The sequence below is a fragment of the Pelodiscus sinensis genome, chromosome 9, assembly GCF_052426305.1.
Source record: "Pelodiscus sinensis isolate ZL-2025 chromosome 9, ASM5242630v1, whole genome shotgun sequence".
NCBI classification, from domain to species: Eukaryota; Metazoa; Chordata; order Testudines; family Trionychidae; genus Pelodiscus; species Pelodiscus sinensis.
The window spans coordinates 57,678,512-57,697,362 of NC_143060.1; the positions used below are offsets into that span (position 1 = coordinate 57,678,512).

At 43.2% G+C, this 18,851-nt stretch overlaps 2 protein-coding genes across 7 annotated transcripts in view; one reads left to right on the forward strand and one right to left on the reverse strand.

Annotated features, from left to right (window-relative positions):
- The window catches only part of SWT1 (SWT1 RNA endoribonuclease homolog), an 88,971-nt gene extending 81,369 nt beyond the window's left edge, over positions 1-7,602 (reverse strand). For 3 of the 6 annotated variants that reach the window (XM_075936759.2, XM_075936758.2, XM_075936761.2), the window contains exons 1-2: positions 7,451-7,602; positions 6,206-6,335 (exon numbers count right to left, since the gene is read on the reverse strand). In XM_075936759.2, the coding sequence (XP_075792874.2) occupies positions 6,206-6,223 (18 nt within the window). In that variant the 5' untranslated portion in view covers positions 6,224-6,335; positions 7,451-7,602. The remainder of the gene's footprint in view (positions 1-6,205; positions 6,336-7,450) is intronic. The other 3 variants (XM_075936760.2, XM_075936757.2, XM_075936756.2) reach the window with 2 other exon arrangements.
- Positions 7,603-7,677: 75 nt separating this feature from the next.
- Positions 7,678-18,851, forward strand: part of TRMT1L (tRNA methyltransferase 1L) — a 61,095-nt gene continuing 49,921 nt past the window's right edge. The window contains exons 1-5 of the mRNA XM_075936762.2: positions 7,678-7,924; positions 12,120-12,260; positions 14,399-14,506; positions 16,173-16,286; positions 17,754-17,818. Coding sequence (XP_075792877.2) covers positions 7,819-7,924; positions 12,120-12,260; positions 14,399-14,506; positions 16,173-16,286; positions 17,754-17,818 — 534 coding nt within the window. The 5' untranslated portion in view covers positions 7,678-7,818. The remainder of the gene's footprint in view (positions 7,925-12,119; positions 12,261-14,398; positions 14,507-16,172; positions 16,287-17,753; positions 17,819-18,851) is intronic.

Sequence of the window (18,851 nt, forward strand, 5' to 3'; positions counted from 1 at the left end):
TGCTGCCTCCACTGATAAAATACCTTTCGAGGTAATGACAGGGAGAAACATGAGGCTCCCTGAACATTTAATTTGGCAGGCTAGTGGCACTCAACTAAAGAGAATCAAAATGGATACTTACCTGCAAAATCTGAAGGAACATTTGAATCAGCTGCAGGTAGCAGCTAAATTGGGGAAATCAAAACATATGGCTAAAGCCTATTTTGACAAAAAAACAGAGAGAGAACACTTGGAAAGTCAGAGATTTGGTGATGCTTCTGTCTTACAAAACCCCAGAACATGGTGTTGTCGGTGGATTGGGCCTTTCCAAATCATTGACAAGCTAAGCCCTGCCGTTTATAAGATGAGAGTAATAGGAAAAAGGAGTAAAGATAAGATCTATCATGCTAACCCGTAGAAGTGGTATCAATCACCTAGGTCTCCGGAGCAGGCTGTCCCACAGGCACTCGGGAAACCGACCCCTGCGGATCCTCCTTTAGACTCGGAGCCAGTGTGATCCGCTAGCATGCCTTTCAGCCATGAAATGGACAGAGATATTTCTGATTTACTATTTTGTCATTTGTATGCTGGAAATTGGACTGTATTTACCCCCAAAGACTTGAAATCCAAATGTGGCCAGAAGACGCTGTGGCTAATACACAAAACTTCAGCAAACACCTCTGTCAGCATGTTAAAGCCCAAGTAGCCAACGTGAGAAGTCATGTTCCATCATCAACCAGGGTGATGAATATGTTTTACAATTCTATGCCAAAGGATCTGTTGATAGTTTATTAAACCCTTTACCCTGAATTTTGTATAATTTAAGTTGTGATGTAACTTTAATTGTTGTTTGGAATTGGATTGAGGAAACAAAGGTTGGGATTCAAAAAAATTATATTGATCTTCTGAATTTAAAACCATTTTTAAAGGGCAGAAGAAATTTTCTGCCTGGACTAATGAAACCTCTTTGATATTGCAGGATACGCTGGCATCAATGGCTGGCAGGTATCAAGCAGGAATTTGTGTAGCTTCCTGACACCTTAATAATTGTATTTGGTCAGGTTATATTAGAGAAATTGTTCAATTGCCCACTAAAGACAAAGCCTCAGAAATTTTTAAAATAAATCCTCCTCCAGGCTTTGTCCACCAACCAATCTGACATGTAGGTACAAAAGGGGAAGGAATTACCTTCAGTTACCAACTAATGGATGTGACCTTCCTGCCATTTAGTGGCTGGAGAAAAGTTAAGCCAGGAGCAAAGCCGCAGAGGCGGGGGACCCTGCCGCCTGTGCGGCTTTGCTCAGATCTCCCTGCTGTGCTGGGGAGGACTCCCCCAGCACAGCAGGGAGACAGGAGCAAAGCCGCAGAGGCGGCGGGACCTCTGCGCCTCCGCGGCTTTGCTCAGGAATCCCTGGTCTGCTGGGGGGGAGGGGACGCAGCTAGTGCGCTCCCCCTCCCCCCAGCTGACCAGGCTTTTGTTGCGGGACGCCTGGGGTAGAGCAGGTGGGGTGCTGCCGGTTTGGTCCTGCAGGGACCTACCCGGCAGTGCCCCAGCTGTTCTCTCCCAGGAGTCCAGATTCTGCCGCTGTTGAAACTGATCAGCGGCTGATTCCAGGAAGCTGGGGGCAGAGCAACTCTACCTAGGGCTTCCTGTAGTCAGCCGCTGATCAGTTTCAGCAGCGGCTGAATCTGGAGCCAGTTCCGACTTACATACAAATTCAACTTAAGAACAAACCTATAGTCCCTATCTTGTACGTAACCTGGGGACTGCCTGTAATTATATAGGCTCCCTGTCACATTTGATATCCTTTTCACATGGACTTGCCTTTGGAGAGTGGGATAGAAAAGCCAGTTGTGACAATTTTGTGTCTCAAGGAAGTTTAACTTTACACACATTGGATTATGAAGATGCAGGAGTATACGAGGATTGCATAACAGCCCACTTCCAAACAACTTCAGGAGTTAATATAGTGTAAATATTTCCTTTGAACTTAAAGTGCGTAATCCCCTAGTAGATTATGATTAGGACAGTCCCGCTAAGGAAGAATTAAAATGTCCCACAACGAGTCCCGGCCCAGCCAGTGGGCTCACCACTACACCCACACATGGTGTGTTGATTAATCAGGTTCATTTTATGCACACTTTTGTAGTATTAAATTTGTCTAACTGGCAATTGGGGGAATTTAACTATTGTAAATCCACTGAAGTATCTTCCTTTTTCTCGGTACTCCTTGTGGATTAAAATCACCACTTATCAGCAATAAGTCAGAGACCTTGCAATGCTGGAAGCAGTAAATCCACCCAGTAAACTGGCTCTTATTCAGCAGAGGCGTGGTTTAGACGCTCTTGCAGCTTTAGGGTCCGCCTCAGAGCTATTTAGTTCGGGTATGTCTCTCTGGAACCGAATTGACCTTCATAAAATTCGTAAACATTTAAATTATGTGTTGCACCTGGAAGCTAATCAAATTTTAAATCCAATGCTGCAAGGGATTAGAGGATTAGCCCCAAAAGAGCATTTTACTGTTTATAATCTCTGTGACATTGAAGAACTTTTTAATGAAACCCAACAAAAGATTAACCAGCTGATTGCCCAAAATAATAATCAAAAAAAGGACTTAGCCATGGGTAAAGAAATTATTTGCTCTGCCTACGGAGACTGTTATAGATACAATTACTGAAACTTTGTATTCCCTTAGCATGGGAAGAGTCCCAAATTTGATTAAAGATGAGCAGTTACTTAATTGGTACTGCCTGAAATGCTTTCAGGGGCCTGTAAGGGAAAGATCTGCTTGCTTAGGTATCTGTCCACAGACATCCTTCGGGATCATGAGACAGTTGGGATCTGTGACACCACACCCCAACTGAGACAGCTGCTCGGTCTCCAAGACTTTTGCCGTGACACAGTCCTTGTATGTGTCATTCATGGTGTCTTTGCCCATGTTTCATCCAGACAAGAATGTATATGAGCAGTTGGCTGTGGTCAAGTCCATAGGTCACCTCGATGATGGCATCTATAAGAAACGCCTGGATGTACCTCCCTTGGTGGTCTATCATACACCGACCTGAACATGGAAAGTTCCACAGATGACCTGTTGCTCTGAAAAGGGGCCTCGGTTCATTAGTAGGTGTAACGTGTTCAAGGCAGACACTGTCCTGTGTAGACTCCAGGGAGAGTTGCATAACCACTCATCGTCATTACATGCAATCCAACTGACCGGATGGAAGACCCTTACAGAGAGGGTGACCTATGCCGGTAACAGCCAATTCTGCATAGTCACAAACCAGAGAACCTTCCAGTATGATTCCTTGGAGTATCCGGTCACAAACCCAAATTTTTGTTTTGTTCCAAAGCATTTTACTTCTATTGGTAATCAAGGGATCTTCCCCATCCATGCCTTTGAAAACATAACTACAATTATGTCAAACCCCCAATATCAAGATTTGGTGGTCCAAAGTACTCCAACATTTTTGGTCCACATTTCATCCTTAGGATTACATTTAAAAGAATTATTGGTTCGAAAAGACACCTATCTTATCCAACTTACCAATAATATAGACCAAGCGCAACAAACGTTTGTTCAAATGCTGGAGGAAGATGAACCTGAACTAGATGCCTCCTAGGAAATTTATAATCATAGATATGGGTTATTATCCAAGGAGTTGTAATTGGAATCGTGTTTTTTGTAATGGGATCCCTCTATTGTAAGGTTGTTTATCTATCCCAATACCTTACTTGGCGCCCCGTCCGAGTCATAATGACAGGGAACGGCGAATATGTTACTATTATTCTCGGAACCGAATATCGTAGCCTTTCCATCACACCTTCCATCTTGGAGTGATGGGATAATTTGCTTTTGCTATCACCCCATCAAAGGAGGGGATTTGTAGCCTGCCATTATATTATTTTGGTTTTTTTAAAATAGGTAGCTAGTAATGCAAGCCCTAAAGCGTTGATTTCCTCAGTATGATTTAGCTTTAGCATATACATATACATATACACAGGGCTCGACAAACTGCAGCGAAATCCACTCACCAGCCCCGCACCGTGCATGCGCCAGACCGGCATTGTGCATGCACGCGCCGCCAGTGAATGGGGCGACCAGCTGAAATCTACTTGCCACGGGCAAGTAGATACACGGATTTGTCGAGCCCTGCATATACATATACATATAGTGACAAATTAAGAATTTTTTTTTTTTGTTATTTTCCAAAAGATGTGTTAGGCAAGAGGTTTTGCAGTTGATGTGACAGGCTATTTCTTATATTCTTCTCGGAATCTGCAACAAAATCTGCTAACTTGTTGGTAACTGTTATTCCCTACTTCCTATATGAACCAGCAACAGATGTCCAAGACTAAACTGCAATTCTTCGCCTTGTCTTAGCAATTCTGGGATGACACCCAAGAAAGTGTCAGTCATGTCTGATGCATATTCATGAGTTCCCCCAGTATTTTCTCCAATTAGAGATAGTACCCACAGAAATCTTAGGGTATCAAGCTCAACTATGGGCAAAGGGTTGAACATTTGGAACATTTTGGCATCAAAAAGGATATTTAGACCTAGGAATTTGGGAGATTGGGACTGCTGCATCAGCCTTGGGCCTTCTGAGTGTTTTTATCTTTTCAGGTCAGAAACCAAATACTTATTTCTGTTCTTTCTTTAATTTTGCTTAAGTTTGCTTTTAGGAATTTCACCACCATCTGCTCCAAGGCGTTTCAGGCGAAGGAAGGCTGGTCCTTCTCCGCCCAGCCTTGGGGGGGTATTAAGATCTTGTGGGTATGAAATATTGTTAAATGATTACTCTTTGTATACTTAAATAAGTGTTAATGTGATTGTGTTAATGCCATCTGGGGAAGGAATCCAGGTAATCTGTGTTCTTGCTGCCATATTCATAGTGGTTATTATCATCATCATCGTCTTCCCTTTGGCAATAAAATTGTTTTCTATTTTATTTCCTGAGTTAAAGTGTGGTTGCTGTCAATCACTTGCTGGCCCTCAAAAGGAGGAATCCTATGGTTCCACCACATTGTAACCTGGGATAGAGAGGACGAACTGAGAATTTCTGGTCATATTGGCAAGCCTTACCCATCCAAATTTTAGTAGAGCTTCTTTCCAAGCTATACAGGGGCTGGACTCCCAGTGATCTTATACTTTAGCTGTTTACAGAGTGTGCACGCACTGGTTCAATGCCACTCTCAATATTCCCACGGAGCTGAGAACTGAGGTCATGTTATTTATCCCATACTCAGTTCTCAGCTAGGAAGCATAGGGCTGCAGATGATGAAGGCCATCTGATAAAGAACACCTGGTGTTTTTGCGGGCAGGGTTCATGGCTGACCTAAAGGAACAGAAATGTAACCTCTGCAGGCTTACAATACAACCTTCAATGTGAAAGTATGAGAACCAAGAGGGGCCCCAGCATCAAGTGACCTCCTGGGGACTCTCAGCCCCTTCTATAGACATGTCCCTAGGAAAAACAAAACCCATTTACAGAACATTGTCCTTATCCATAAGCCATCAAGTTTCTGAAATACCTTTAATGGCCCTTGCTTCTAGATTAGTAAAACCATCTTAAAATCATATTTCCAAAAGCGACAAAAAAAAAAAACTACACCACACACACACGCTTCAACAATGGTCCTGTAGCACCTTAGAGACTAACAAAGATATATAAATGGTATCATGAGCTTTCATGGGCACAACCCACTACTTCAGATGACCTTAGGATGCTACAGGCCCATTGTTGTTTTAATTTTTTTTTTTTCATTACAAACTAATATGGCTACCCCTCTGAGACTTTCATAGTTCTAAATTCAAGTACAGGAATAATACATGCACACAAACAGAATATACACATTCAGCAAGTTACAACTTGTTAAATTGTACCTCGTACAATATTTTGCACAAAAGCATTTTCCAATTATGAGCATATTTCCATAAGAATACCGATAGCCCTGTAACAGTCTCTAACCCAAAACAATCTAACACAAGACACAACAGATGAATATACACAGACAGATGGGAGAGTACAAGTAAATAATGAGATAATAACGAGGTCAATTTTTTTGCATATGCATCACTGGAAAGGAACTTTAAGGAAGTTTTTGAAGGAGTATTATCTATAAACATTCATGATGCTTAGCCCAGGATAAAGCACAAATTTGTGTGTCTTATGAGTGAACAAATGGTTGATGGAGACTGGCCTTAAGAAAAAAAAAAAAAGTCACCTGGAATGGTTGGGTCATGTTTGTCGGCACCTGTGAACCAAGAGCTATTCCATAGCATCACCAGTCTCCTGTCAGGACAGAGACAGAATTTACCTGCACCCTTTTTCACTTTGCAGGTCAGTTCTCGTGCCTAATACAATGCGGGAATGAGAGAGAGAGAGAGAGAGAACGAACCCCATCTGTGAGAACAGTTCTGTAACTTCCCCTTTAACCTCCCAGTAGCTCCTCTACCTCCCCAGCATCACTCCAACTCCTGAGTTCATAGTAGCAGCAGGGGACATACCTCACAGACCCATTGGCATGGGTGACAAGTTACATGGGCTTGAGGTGCCCATGCACCAGGAATATTCCTGGCCTAGGGCTTGGCTCCAGCAAACTTCAGGATAAGGCCTCTTCCCTGGCCCTGTGTGCCACCACTGTGGACTCCCCCCAGTGCATCCCATGACCCACCTGATACCCCAAGCAACTTAAAACAGCCCAGGGAGTCCCAAAGCCACTAGTGCAGCTGTCAGCACAACACTGCAGCCCCAGGGAAAGGGGTGTCTCCACATGCTGCCCCTGCCCTAAAGCCAACAGGAAGCTAAAGGTGCAGTGTCTGAAGGCAGCAGCATGCGGAGACACCCCCAGCTCTCAACCAGTGTTCCCTGTAAGCAGATCAACACAGGTGCCATCCACTTGAGTAGCAGAGCACCAACCGCTGCCCTCAGCCAGCCCCATGTTGTTTCTTTTGATGCACATGCCTCAGTTTGTTCATGCACACAATTTGTTCCACATATGGATGGAAAAAAGTTAAGAGGCAACATTGCGCTCAAAGCCCCCCACCTAGGAGCCGTTGGCAGATGAGGGGGGCTCAGGTAAGCACATCCCTCCAAGCCCTAGTCCCTCCCAGGCTGCACCCAGACCCGCTCCTGCAGTACAGTTCCTCATTCAGCCTATGTACTTCCTCCCGCACCCCAACCCCCTGCCCCCCCCCCCGCAGCCAAACTCCTTCCCAGAGCCATAGGTAGGTGGGGGATGGGAAGGAGTTTGGGCGGGAGAGGGGTTCAGATTCTGGGCACCACCAAGATTCCGACAAACAGCTGCCCCAGCCCGCAGGCAGCAGCCGCCCCCCCTCCCCGGGCAGGAAGGCCCCATCCAGCCACCGAGAGCCACACACCCCTCCCAGCTCCCCTTCCTTCCTTCCTCCCCGCCCCGGGAGCGAGTCTCTCGCTCTGCCAGCCCAAGACACCCCAAAGCTTTACTCACTCAAGCCTCCATTGCGGTGCCTACTCAGGGCCAAACGCAGCCCTCATCCCAGCGGCATTCTGGGTCCTGTAGTTTTCTCCCAGCGCATCTTGGTCGTTGGGGTCATTTCAACGTCACGGCCCCAGACAGGGCGGTTATGCGCCGGTGTCTAGGGTGCATTCTGGGTAATGTAGTTCCTCCCCTTCAGCGGTGCCTCTCGGGAGTCGTAGTTTTCATTGGCGGGGTTCGATCGGCTGCATCCCGCTCTCGCGCGGCGACTCGGCCCTGTGAAAGGACGCGAGCCGCAAACAGCCCCCCCTCCCGTCGGGAGAGGCGCGTGCGGTTGTGTTCCCGCCTCGCTCGCCTGCGCAGTGCTGTCGGTGGGGAAGATGGCGGCTGAGGAGGCTGCGGCGGCAGAGCTGGCCCGGCTGCCCCCAGAGCAGCGAGAGCCGGAGGAGGAAGAGGAGGAGGAGGAGGAGGCAGCCGGAGAGATCAGTAAGGGAGCGGAGCAGCCGGGGGTCTGTGGAGAAAGCGGAGGAGACACCCACAGACACGCGTGGCCCGGGCCACAGGAGCTGGGCGGAGGGGGCCGGATGCTGCTGTGGCCTGCTTGGGGCTGGGCTGTAGCAGCAGCATCCCCACCAGGCCGCGATGGGAGTCGGGGCTCCTGCATCCTGCTGCCTCGCTCGCCTGCGGAGAGGGAGGGCGCTGCCACCTGCTAGCCGGGGCGGCCCAGGGCTGTGAAGCGCCTGGAGTGGATGGCGCTAGGGAAACGCAGCCCATCACTTGTGTGTTATCCCCGCACTCCTAGTTCTCTCCTGCCTCTGCTACCAGCGGGGGCCATGGATGGGGGGGGGGGGGGCAGTGCTCCCTCCAGGGGCATCTTTTCAGATTTTGGGTGAGGGCAACTTTAAACGTGATTCCAGCAGGGCGTTAGGCACCTGAAAACACTAGGTGTGACTGCAGATAACTTAGACATTAGCTGACACGAGGACTGCATCTAATTCCTATGTCAAGAAAGAATATGAAATCTTAGACCTGTTCAGCTGTAGTGATAACATGTTCTGATACTTTACATCCAGTCACTTAGGGGGACTAGTTGGGTTTAGAATATTAATGTACAGTATATTCTTACTTTTTGCAGTTCTCCAAGCTTGGAATAGGTCATTGAACTTTGGGAACCCCAAGGCTCGGTTCTAGGACCAGTTTTGTTCAATATCTTTCTTAATGACCTAGATGAGGGGATGGATTGCACCCTCAGCAAGGTTTGCGGATGACACTAAGCTAGGGGAAGAGGTAGATATGCTTGAGGGCAGAGATAGGGTCCAGAGTGACTTAGACAAATTGGAGGATTGGGCCACAAGATATCTGATGAGGTTCAACAAGGACAAGTGCAGAGTCCTGCACTTGGGACGGAAGAATCCCAAGCTTGGGACCAACCAGTTAAGTAGTAGTTCTGCAGAAAAGGACCTGGGGGTTACAGTGGATGAGAAGCTGGATATGAGTCAACAGTGTGCCCTTGTAGCCAAGAAGGCTAATGTCATATTAAGTTGCATTAAGAGGAGCATTGCCAGCAGACCTAGAGATGTCATCATTCCCCTTTATTCGGCTTTGGTGAGGCCACATCTGGAGTATTGTGTCCAGTTCTGGGCCCCCCACTACAAAAAGAATGTGGAGAGGGTCCAGCAGAGGTCAACCAAAATGATTAGGGGGCTGGAGCATATGACTTATGAGGAGAGGCTGAGGGAGTTGGGTCTCTATAGTCTGCAGAAGCGAAGAGTGAGGGGAATTTGATAGCATCCTTCAACTTCCTGAAGGGAGGTTCCAGAGAGGATGGAGAAAGGCTGTTCTCAGTAGTGATAAATGGCAGAACAAGGAGCAATGGTCTCAAGTTGTGATGGGAGAGGTCCAGGTTGGATATTAGGAAAAACTATTTCACTAGGAGTGTAGTGAAGCACTGGAATGGGTTACCTAGGGAAGTAGTGGAGTCTCCATCCCTAGAGGTGTTTAAGTCTCGGCTTGACAAAGCCCTGGCTGGGTTGATTTAGTTGGGATTGGTCCTGCCTAGATCAGGGGGCTGGACTTGATGACCTTCCGAGGTCTCTTCTAGCTCTATGGTTCTATGATTCTAACCACCCCTACTAGGGCAAGGCCCTGTGACAGTTGCCTAGGGTGTTACTATACTAGAAACTTAAAGAGGATTGAAATGGACATTTTCAAGTCTCTTTCGTAGTATTGTCAAACCCAAACTTCTTAGACCATGAGTCAGGTTCACCTAAAATCATGTTCATCTTTGGCTTTTTGAGCCTTGAGGATGCACTGAGGTCACATTTTATGAATGAAAGATAAAATCATGATGTATTCACTGTAGAAGAAAACACAGTTTTCACATTGTGTTTGTCTCAGATTTGCCAGAGGCACCTTTATTAAAGGAAATAAGCAGCTGCTGGGAGATTCTTCACTAACTGACACAGACAGACTGCGCAGTCAGAAAGAAAGTTACAAAGTTTTTATAGTTGGCATACAGCTCAAATTTCCCAGTCCCAAATAAGGAGACAACTACCAAATTAGGAAAGCAAGATCATTTTCAGAGAATTGCATATCTCTTGCAATTAACCGGATTGTTCCAGTTTCTCAGAACAAAGAACAACAAGCATCTTCCTTATCTTTACTCACCCCTTCTTGGGCCTTGAAGCACGTATGCAGACTTAGGCCCTAAACTTTGGCTAACTTATTCAGATTCCACATCACTTGACTCCAGGAGCTGAGGCTTTGAGAAAAACAAGGACAAAATCATGAGAATTGGCAACACTACTTTCACTTCTGTTTTAAATAACTGCTTTCCAGAAGACTGTTAAACACAACACCACAGTGATTGAGTTGTGTCTGGAAATGAGTGACAGGCGAGGGATCACGTGTTGATTACCTGTTGTATTCCCTCCCTCTGGGGCATCTGGTATTGGCCACTGTTTGCAGTCAGGATACTGAGCTAGATGGACCTTTGGTCTGATCCAGTAGGCCATTCTTATGTTCTTAGTTGCAGTTCTCACAGTTTTTTTTTTTTTTTTAAACCAAACACCAAGATAATTCCACATTTTAAAAACGAGGAAAAAAATTGAGATTTCTAAGGTGTATCAGGACCTCTGCAGGTAGAAAAGGAAAACAAATCTTCCAGTCGTTAATCAGAGAAAACTGCTATAGTCATCGGCATCTCCACTCATAGATATTCACATTACAATGACCATGTGATAATGTTGTCAATAACGGTACACTTGATACCTAAATATCCAAGCTATCTTATCCAGGCTTATACATTATATGCATTGTTTTCAGGAATTACATTTTTTGCTAATAGTCTGATCAGTGCTGAATACACAGGTGGTGCACAGTCAATTATACAAATCATGCTAATAGTCTCAGAGGGGTAACCGTATTAGTCTGTAACTTAAAAAAAAGTATAAAAGACAGCAGTCGTCCTGTAGCACCTTGAAGACTAACCAAGACTATTATTATTTGTGACTGTCCTCATCCACAACTACTTCTGATTCTGAGACAATTTGTATCTCCAAGTCAGTGGCACAGTCATGGGCACCCGCATGGCACCACAATATGCCAACATCTTTATGTCTGACCTTGAACAATGTTTCCTCAGCTCTTGCCCCCCTAATACTTTTACTTTACTTATGCTACATCAATGACATCTTCATCATATGGACCCACAGAAAAGAGACTTGAAGAATTTCACAAGGATTTCAACAACTTTCATCCCCCCCATCAACCTCAGCCTGGACCAGTTCACACAGGAAATCCACTTCCTGGACACTATAGTACAATTAAATAATGGACAAATTTCCACCATCCTATACCAGAAACCGACTGACCACTAACCTTCATGCTTCCAGCTTCCATTCCAGACACTTTTCTCAATCTATTGTATACAGCCCGAAGATACAACTGGGTTTGCTCCAATCCCACAGACAGAGACAAACATGTATAAGATCTTTATAGAGCATTCCTAAAACTGAAATACCCATCTGGAGAAGTGCTAGACCAGGCTGTAGCCCATTCTGTTGTATCTGTGCTGCTGCTGTTATCCGTACTAGCTAGACTCATGGTGTCTAACCAGTTCTGAAGCAGTAGCTGTTATAGTGACTACTGCTATAGCAAACTAGCCATACTCAACCAGCCAAATAGCCACATGAGGCTAGTGGCTAGCATTTTGGACACCACAGAATCTAGACTAATGCTAGTAGTTAAGCCTACCTATGCTATGATCACCCCTTCTCTAGCAGTGTAGATATACCTGAGTCATCAATCCAAACTATGGATTTTGATTATTTAAATTTAGTTTAATGACCTATGTCAGTTTTGTAAAATTCTACTTGCCCAAGACAAGTAATTTAATTTTTGACAAGTGAAATATATGTATGTCATTAACCTCAGACTTTCCATGTTTGGGATGGGTGAGTAGATTTTTCTGTCAGAGATAACAAATTTTCCTATGTTTTTTTCAAAATGAGATATATTGGCACCCTCTCTGACATAGTGACTAAAACAGTTCCTCTCTCAAGTCATTGTAATCCTTTTTTGCATGGTATGTAGCAGGAAAGGAGGGAAACTGAAACCGTAATTAATACATCATTCAAATGTTATGTAAACAAACTGATTGGTTTCTAATTTTTTTTTTAAGATGGCTTGGTTGGGTCTGAAAAAATGGATAACAACAACCTAGATGTACACATATCTGAAGCAGAAATGAAAACCAAAGGGGAAGGAACAGAGCAAGAGTCTATAAGGGAGTCTGATGCTACTATTTTGGATTCTCCAAGAGGTTTGCTAATAAACTGAGCTGGCATTTTCCCCTGTATCATTTCTAGAAATCTCTTTGAAGGAGCTTACTGACACAGGAGCATGCATGTTGTAACTGGAAGTGCCACCTTTTTCCATTCTGTTGGTTTAGATACATGATACAATGCCTTTCTTTAGTCACTATCTGAGCACAGAACTAGGAGCTGTACATTTCTAGGTTGTAATGTGCAGCTGCTTAATAGGCCCTGCACAGGGGCTCAGGACTGCCGTGCATGGAGCAGCTACAGCCTCCTCTTCCCTGGCTGCAGTAGCATATGTGCCACCTGGCTAATGAAGCTCCCAGATCCCCTTCCTCCCTCCAGCCAGGGGGGGGCTATGTAGCACCATGTGCTGTCATTTAGAGCCCCTTGCCCCCACACAGCTTCCACTGGCCAGGAATCACAGCCAATGGGAACTGTGAGGGATGGTGCCTGCTGATGAGCGTGAGGCAGTGTGGGTTCTCCTGTCCCTCCCTCTCCCCCCCCCCCCCCATCAAATGGCAGCTACCCCAGGTAAGCGTCCCACACCCAGCTTCAGTTCTGAGCCCCTGACTTCCTCCCAGACCATGTATCGCAATCCTCTATTCCAGCCCTAAGCTTTCCACTCCCTTGCAGATCCTGCAGCCTAACCCAGAGCCCCAGTCCTGAGTCCGCTCCATCCTTAGCTCCATCATAGAACCAAACGCCGGAACCCTGAACTCCATCCTACACCCCAACTCCCACTTGACCCTGCTCGTGCCCTGAGCCCACTCCCTGCAACCTAAACTCCTTGGCTTCAGTCAAGGGATGTAAAATCCCATTTAATTGGTTAACTAGTTAAAGGTAATGTTTAACTGATTAAAGGGGGATGGGCGGGCTGGAGCGACCCTGCCTGCAGCGCACATGGGCCAGGTCTGCCATGGACAGGAGCTGCTCTGGCTGGGCTGTAGCATCCCTGCCCAGGGTGGGGAGCAGCCCCCTGTCCACAGTGGGCAGGGAGCTGCTCCAGCCCCCAACAGTTAACTGAAACCAGTAAGTCTGTCCCATTAAGAATGAGGCTTACCAGTTAACCATTAACATCCCTACTCCGGTGTGAAGCCCCTTCCTGCATCCAAAATGCCTCATCTGCAGCCTCATCCCAGACTCCACACCCCCAGCCAGAGCCCTCACTTCCCCCAACTCTGAGCCTCCTCCCACACTCCAAACCCCTCAGTCCCATCCCCACCGAAGATCGTCCATGTGCAGAATGTGGCGCACACCATCTCAATATTGGTGCACATAACAAAATTTATTCCGTACATGGACATAAATTAGAGGGAACACTGGTTGTAATCCCAACAGTTATGTGCTCCCTTGCCTTGGGCAAGTAATTTAATCCCTTATTCAATTTCCCTACCTCAGAGGGTACTGTGAAGTTTTTGGCTTTTAATAGGTTGTAAAAGTGTAAAACCACTACAAAACCAAGTATTATGCATCTGGATTTCCCGTGTCAGAGCCAAGCAATACAGTATATAAAAGGCAATAACCAAACTGGTTATTCTCAGTAAGGATTGTTGCTGAATTTGGTAAAAGCAAGAGAAGTTGCGAGTATGTGAAAGTAATTTGAGGGAATTCCTCTCAAACCTGCTTAAAAAAAAAAGTCCAGAAATGGTTGAGGGACTTGAGATGTATAATGTGCCTTGGTTGTATTAATAATTGTACTTTGTACTAATATAGTATGGTATAACTGATTTGTGAGGTTTGCCAAAGAGCTCAGAGGACAATTTTGCTTTTGCATACCACATTATACAGGATGTGACTATAGTGCTGCAGTCTATGGAATGGCATCAGCAAAGAATCCAGAAATATAAGATGTAAACATTGTTTGAAATTCTTCAGTTTAGCTTTTTAAATATCTATTAAAAAGCAAAAATAAATACATCTGGAACATACAGGAATTCAGATGAGTTATTCCATTCTGTCTATAGCACTTTCATCAAATTTATTCAAAAGACATAGAATGCAAAATATTTTTCCAGTTGGCACAAGATTCCCTCTCAGCTAGCATTAGAACTGGAGTGACTGTCAGAAGAACTATATGAACTGAAAAATAAATGGGATGTGAAAGCAGAAGTGTTTTAACTTGAAAATCTCTAACTTTTAGAGAAACACATTTCCATTCAAAGAGAGCTTGCTGATCTAGCAAAACTAGCTGACCTGAGTGAAGGTGATTTTACCGCTGTACCCCAGAACACAGATCAACATGTTGCAGGTATTTATATTCATTCTTGTTTTTTTAATTTATTTTAAAAATATTGTCACTTTTCTTTGAAGTTGAGTGTTTGAATTTTGAAGTTTGGACTTTTTTAAAAAAAAATATTGCCTACTGGTTTTGCCCACAACTTGGCTAACCTCTGTTCTCACTTCAAGTACACCGTTCTTAATGAAATAGAGGAAAGGACCCAGTGGCTCCATTTTTGTTTTGCTCTCTGTATAGTCGCATCACTATCGTCATGAACATGCACAGCTAAGAAAACTGTGTTAACTTCTAGCTGTAGCCCAATAGCATATGCTGAAACATAGTTTTCTAATGTCATGCTAGAGAAGTAATCAATATTTTCCTTGGCAAATATATATATTATTTGAAATTAAAAGAACGGGATTATTATTTGAATAGTTGACTGCTTTGCAGCTATTATTGCACTGCCTGGCTTACCTCAAAGCATTTTTATTTGTTACCTTCCCATGAAGCATTGTGGCCAGAAAACATTGAAGGGTTATTCTCGGTATTATTTTCAGGACCGTGGCTGTGTTGCCCTGATTTAAAAGGGAGCGTATACTCCAGAATATGATCAAGCTAATTGCACCCATATTTTGTGCACTCAGCTACTACAAAGTACTAATATGAAACACTACATACTTAAGAGTTAATTTAAAATAGGCTTTTGAAAGTAAGGTCATAATTATTTGGCAGTTTCTGTTAATCAAAATTTAAAAGTCAACTAAAACAAAAAAAAACGGTAAAATACCTTAAATCTAGTAACCTCTAATATGGAAAGTTTATTAACAAAATTTAAAGTAATAATTTGAGGGGACACTATAATGTATGTGTTTTATAAAAATTAATTGTAAAAAATAGCGATTATACTTTAAAACAATCCTCTAAAACCATCTTAAAATCTCTACACCTTTTCTTCCCAGTGGATAAGCAGTTGGCCTCTGAAAACTTGCTGTTAATTTTTCTGACAGTAACTACACTTTGAAATTTTATCTATTGAAAAATTAATTGAGCGTGAATTGAGTTGAAATTGTTATTTGTATTGTGGTAGTGCTTATGAAATCTCAGTCATGATCAGGAACCTTACTGTGCTAATCACTCTACCAACACACAGCAAAATGATGGCTCCTGCCCCAAAGAGCTAACAATCTAAGTACAAGACAAGAGGCAGCAGGAGACATCATGAATAAAACAAAATTAGAAAATGTTAAGTGTTTTAACATGTATTCAGACTTGTATCTAGTTACTGACAATCTAAGCTTTTACTGCTTTTTACTTATGAGCCATGTAAAGCTAATGCAGTATCAGGACCATAAATTAGATTTTTCTGGCATGAATATCAGAATACAATTGCTGCTATTGATGCACAAGGCAGTAAGATCCTATCTTGACTTTCAGTTTCCAGGTTGAGTTTCAAAGGAGGATACAATACCTGCATGAATGGCATTTTGTGATTATAAATTTAAATACGTATTTACAGAGCTTAATTTGCTATGACACACAAACACAAGTCTGCCTAGTACTAGATGTGGAGGAAAATAGTGTTTAGTCTCAAATATGCATAGTTGAATGTACGGAAATCTATACCAATATACAACTCTAATCTGCTCATTCATTGTATATATCTACTTCTTTGTTTTATTTTTATATGAATTTTCAGCTGGAAAGAAACCTTGTCCGCTGTGTCCTGAAGAGAAATTCAAAGCTTGCTATAGTCATAAGCTCCATCGCCACCTTCAAAATTTGCATTGGAAAGTCTCTGTTGAATTTGAAGGTAAAGTCTTTTATACTTGAATCAATTGCTTAATTCTTCCATATATTTTATGGGACAGAGTACAACATAAGATTAAGTGGAAGCATAAAGCTCAGTTCTGTAGAGCCCATGCATTTAAAATTCCCATTGACATTAGTTGGGAGTTTCATGCACAAAGACTGCGAGATCCTGACCCTAAATCAGAGTCAGTAGCATGTTCCATTTTACACCTGGTATTTATAACAAAAGTCAGTCTGCATTTTTCCTTTTTTCCTTACCAATTTCAAAATTGGTAAATTTATATGATAAATTAGTTTTTAATATTACTATCTGGAAATATCTATGGCTATTTCACCTTCATGTGAGTTTGTTTATATACCTAATCCAATTTCTAAAATTCAGAGCTTTATCATGCATGGACACTTAACTAACATGAAGTTTTGTAACTTGTAACAAAAAGAAAGTCAATTTTGGCCCATCATGTAGAGGAATATCTCAAATGTGATTCTCTGTTTTCTACTTCACACTTAAAATAGTTTCAGCTAAGCACTTTTCCCAGAATATAACTTATTAGCATGTCATGAAAGCAATCTTCATGTGGATGCGCTACCTCAACTTAGAGCCTGAGGAAGCACTGGGAAGTAGTTATTTTGAAATAGCAGCAGAGGAGCATCCACCCTTGTGCTATTTCAAAATAGCTGTTTCTCAGTAAGTGTTATTTCTTGTGGAAAGCAGGCGTTACTTCAAAATAACCAGCCCCTTATTTTGAAATAAAGGACTTGCTGGTGTAGACACTCCACTTGTATAGAAATAACTCCCTAGTGTAGACCAGAGCTGAGGCTCTGTGCTGGCTACCTGCACATAGCCAGCGCAACATATAGGGGGAGCATGTGCATGCAGCCCAGTGGTTATCATCACTGGACAAAGCACAATACTTGTCAGGAGACTGCACTGGTGACTTCTGATCACACTTTGCAGGCTTTGGATAAAATTTTCCCAAGCACTTAAATCCCAGTTTCAAAGGTAACTTAGACACGAAGGAGCCTAAGTCTTATTTGAAGTCTATGGGACTTAGGAGCCTAAAACATTTATATGCTTTTTGAAAAGGTTACTAGTCAGGTAGATGGTTCAAGTCCTAACAACTGTCTACTACAGTTCTGGAACCTGAGTGCATATCAGTGACTTTTTCGTTTTAAAAAAGTCTTCTTCGTATTGATGGGATATGTGTACCAGAAGAAATGGATGTTACGTACTTTTATTATTTATTTGTGTTGTAGAAGCACTTAGCTTGTTGCTAAGTCCAAGTCCTGTTACACAAGGCATTGTATTAACAAATAAGATATTCCTTACCCCTAAAGAGCTTATGATATCATAGAATCATAGAGCTGAAAGAGACCTCAGGAGGTCAAGTCCAGCTCCCTGCCCAAGTTACTTACGTGCTATGTATTTGCTGTACTGCAAGATGACAAGAACTGGTTTGTTTTCCAGGATACAGAATGTGCATCTGCCACTTACCTTGTCGCCCAGTGAAACCAAATCTCATTGGAGACCAGGTAACGAAATACTAGATCACATATGCCCATTTATTCTATTAAAAAAGGGGAAAGGAAGAAGAACTTTTGTGATGTATTTTGTTGTAGTCTTAAAAAATATGTTGTTTTCTGTAATAGGATATTGAACCTTATAATTCTCAATTCAGTCAAGACCTTTAGGTGATGAGAATTCAAACTTTTTAATGTTAGTTGAATGGCGTATGTGTAATGAATATGTTTGGGGTATTTTAAGAGTATCTTATCTCCGGTTTAATTCAAGTGCAGGTCTGTTGCTGTATTCTAAAATTGCTATAATCATGTTGGTTGTAGGATATAAGAGAGGCCATGTGACTGCAGTCATATGTTTTATTGGACCAGTTTCTGTTTGTGGAAGACAAATCTTTCCAGTTTACACAGAGTTCTTGAGGTCTGAGAAAAGTACCCCGAGTGTCATAGATGGAAGTGTTATGCAAGGTGACACAGATTGTCTAGCCTAAATAGCTAACATATTGTAAAGGACCATTCAAGAGAAAGTAGACAGCGGTTCAGGGGGTTACGGATTATTGTAATAAACCATAAATCCATCATCTCTATTAAGTACATTATTTTAGTTCCTATGGATCACTATGCGCAAGAAACTTACAGACCACTACACTTGCCTTCATAGATCCAGTAACCACCTAAATATACCAAGAGGTCTGTTCTCTACAGCCAGGCCATCAGACTTCACAAAATATACTTGGAGGCGAAAGTCTAAGATATACACCTTAGCACATTTAAAATAGCATTCACCAAACAAGATGTTCCACCAGCGAAGTAGATTGGGCAGCACAACCCATGATGCAAACATTCCTATGTGGAGCCCTAATTGTCACCTACTATCCAACAGTGGAACTCCTATGGGGTATCAATAAATAATTATACTGCATACTTCTTGGGAACCACATCCTGAAAGAAATCTATCCCGAACTCCTGGCCTTCCAACAACTAGGGATGTAAAATCTCAGTAACGTTTAACCAGTTAACCACTTAACCAGGATCCCGCAGGCAGCAC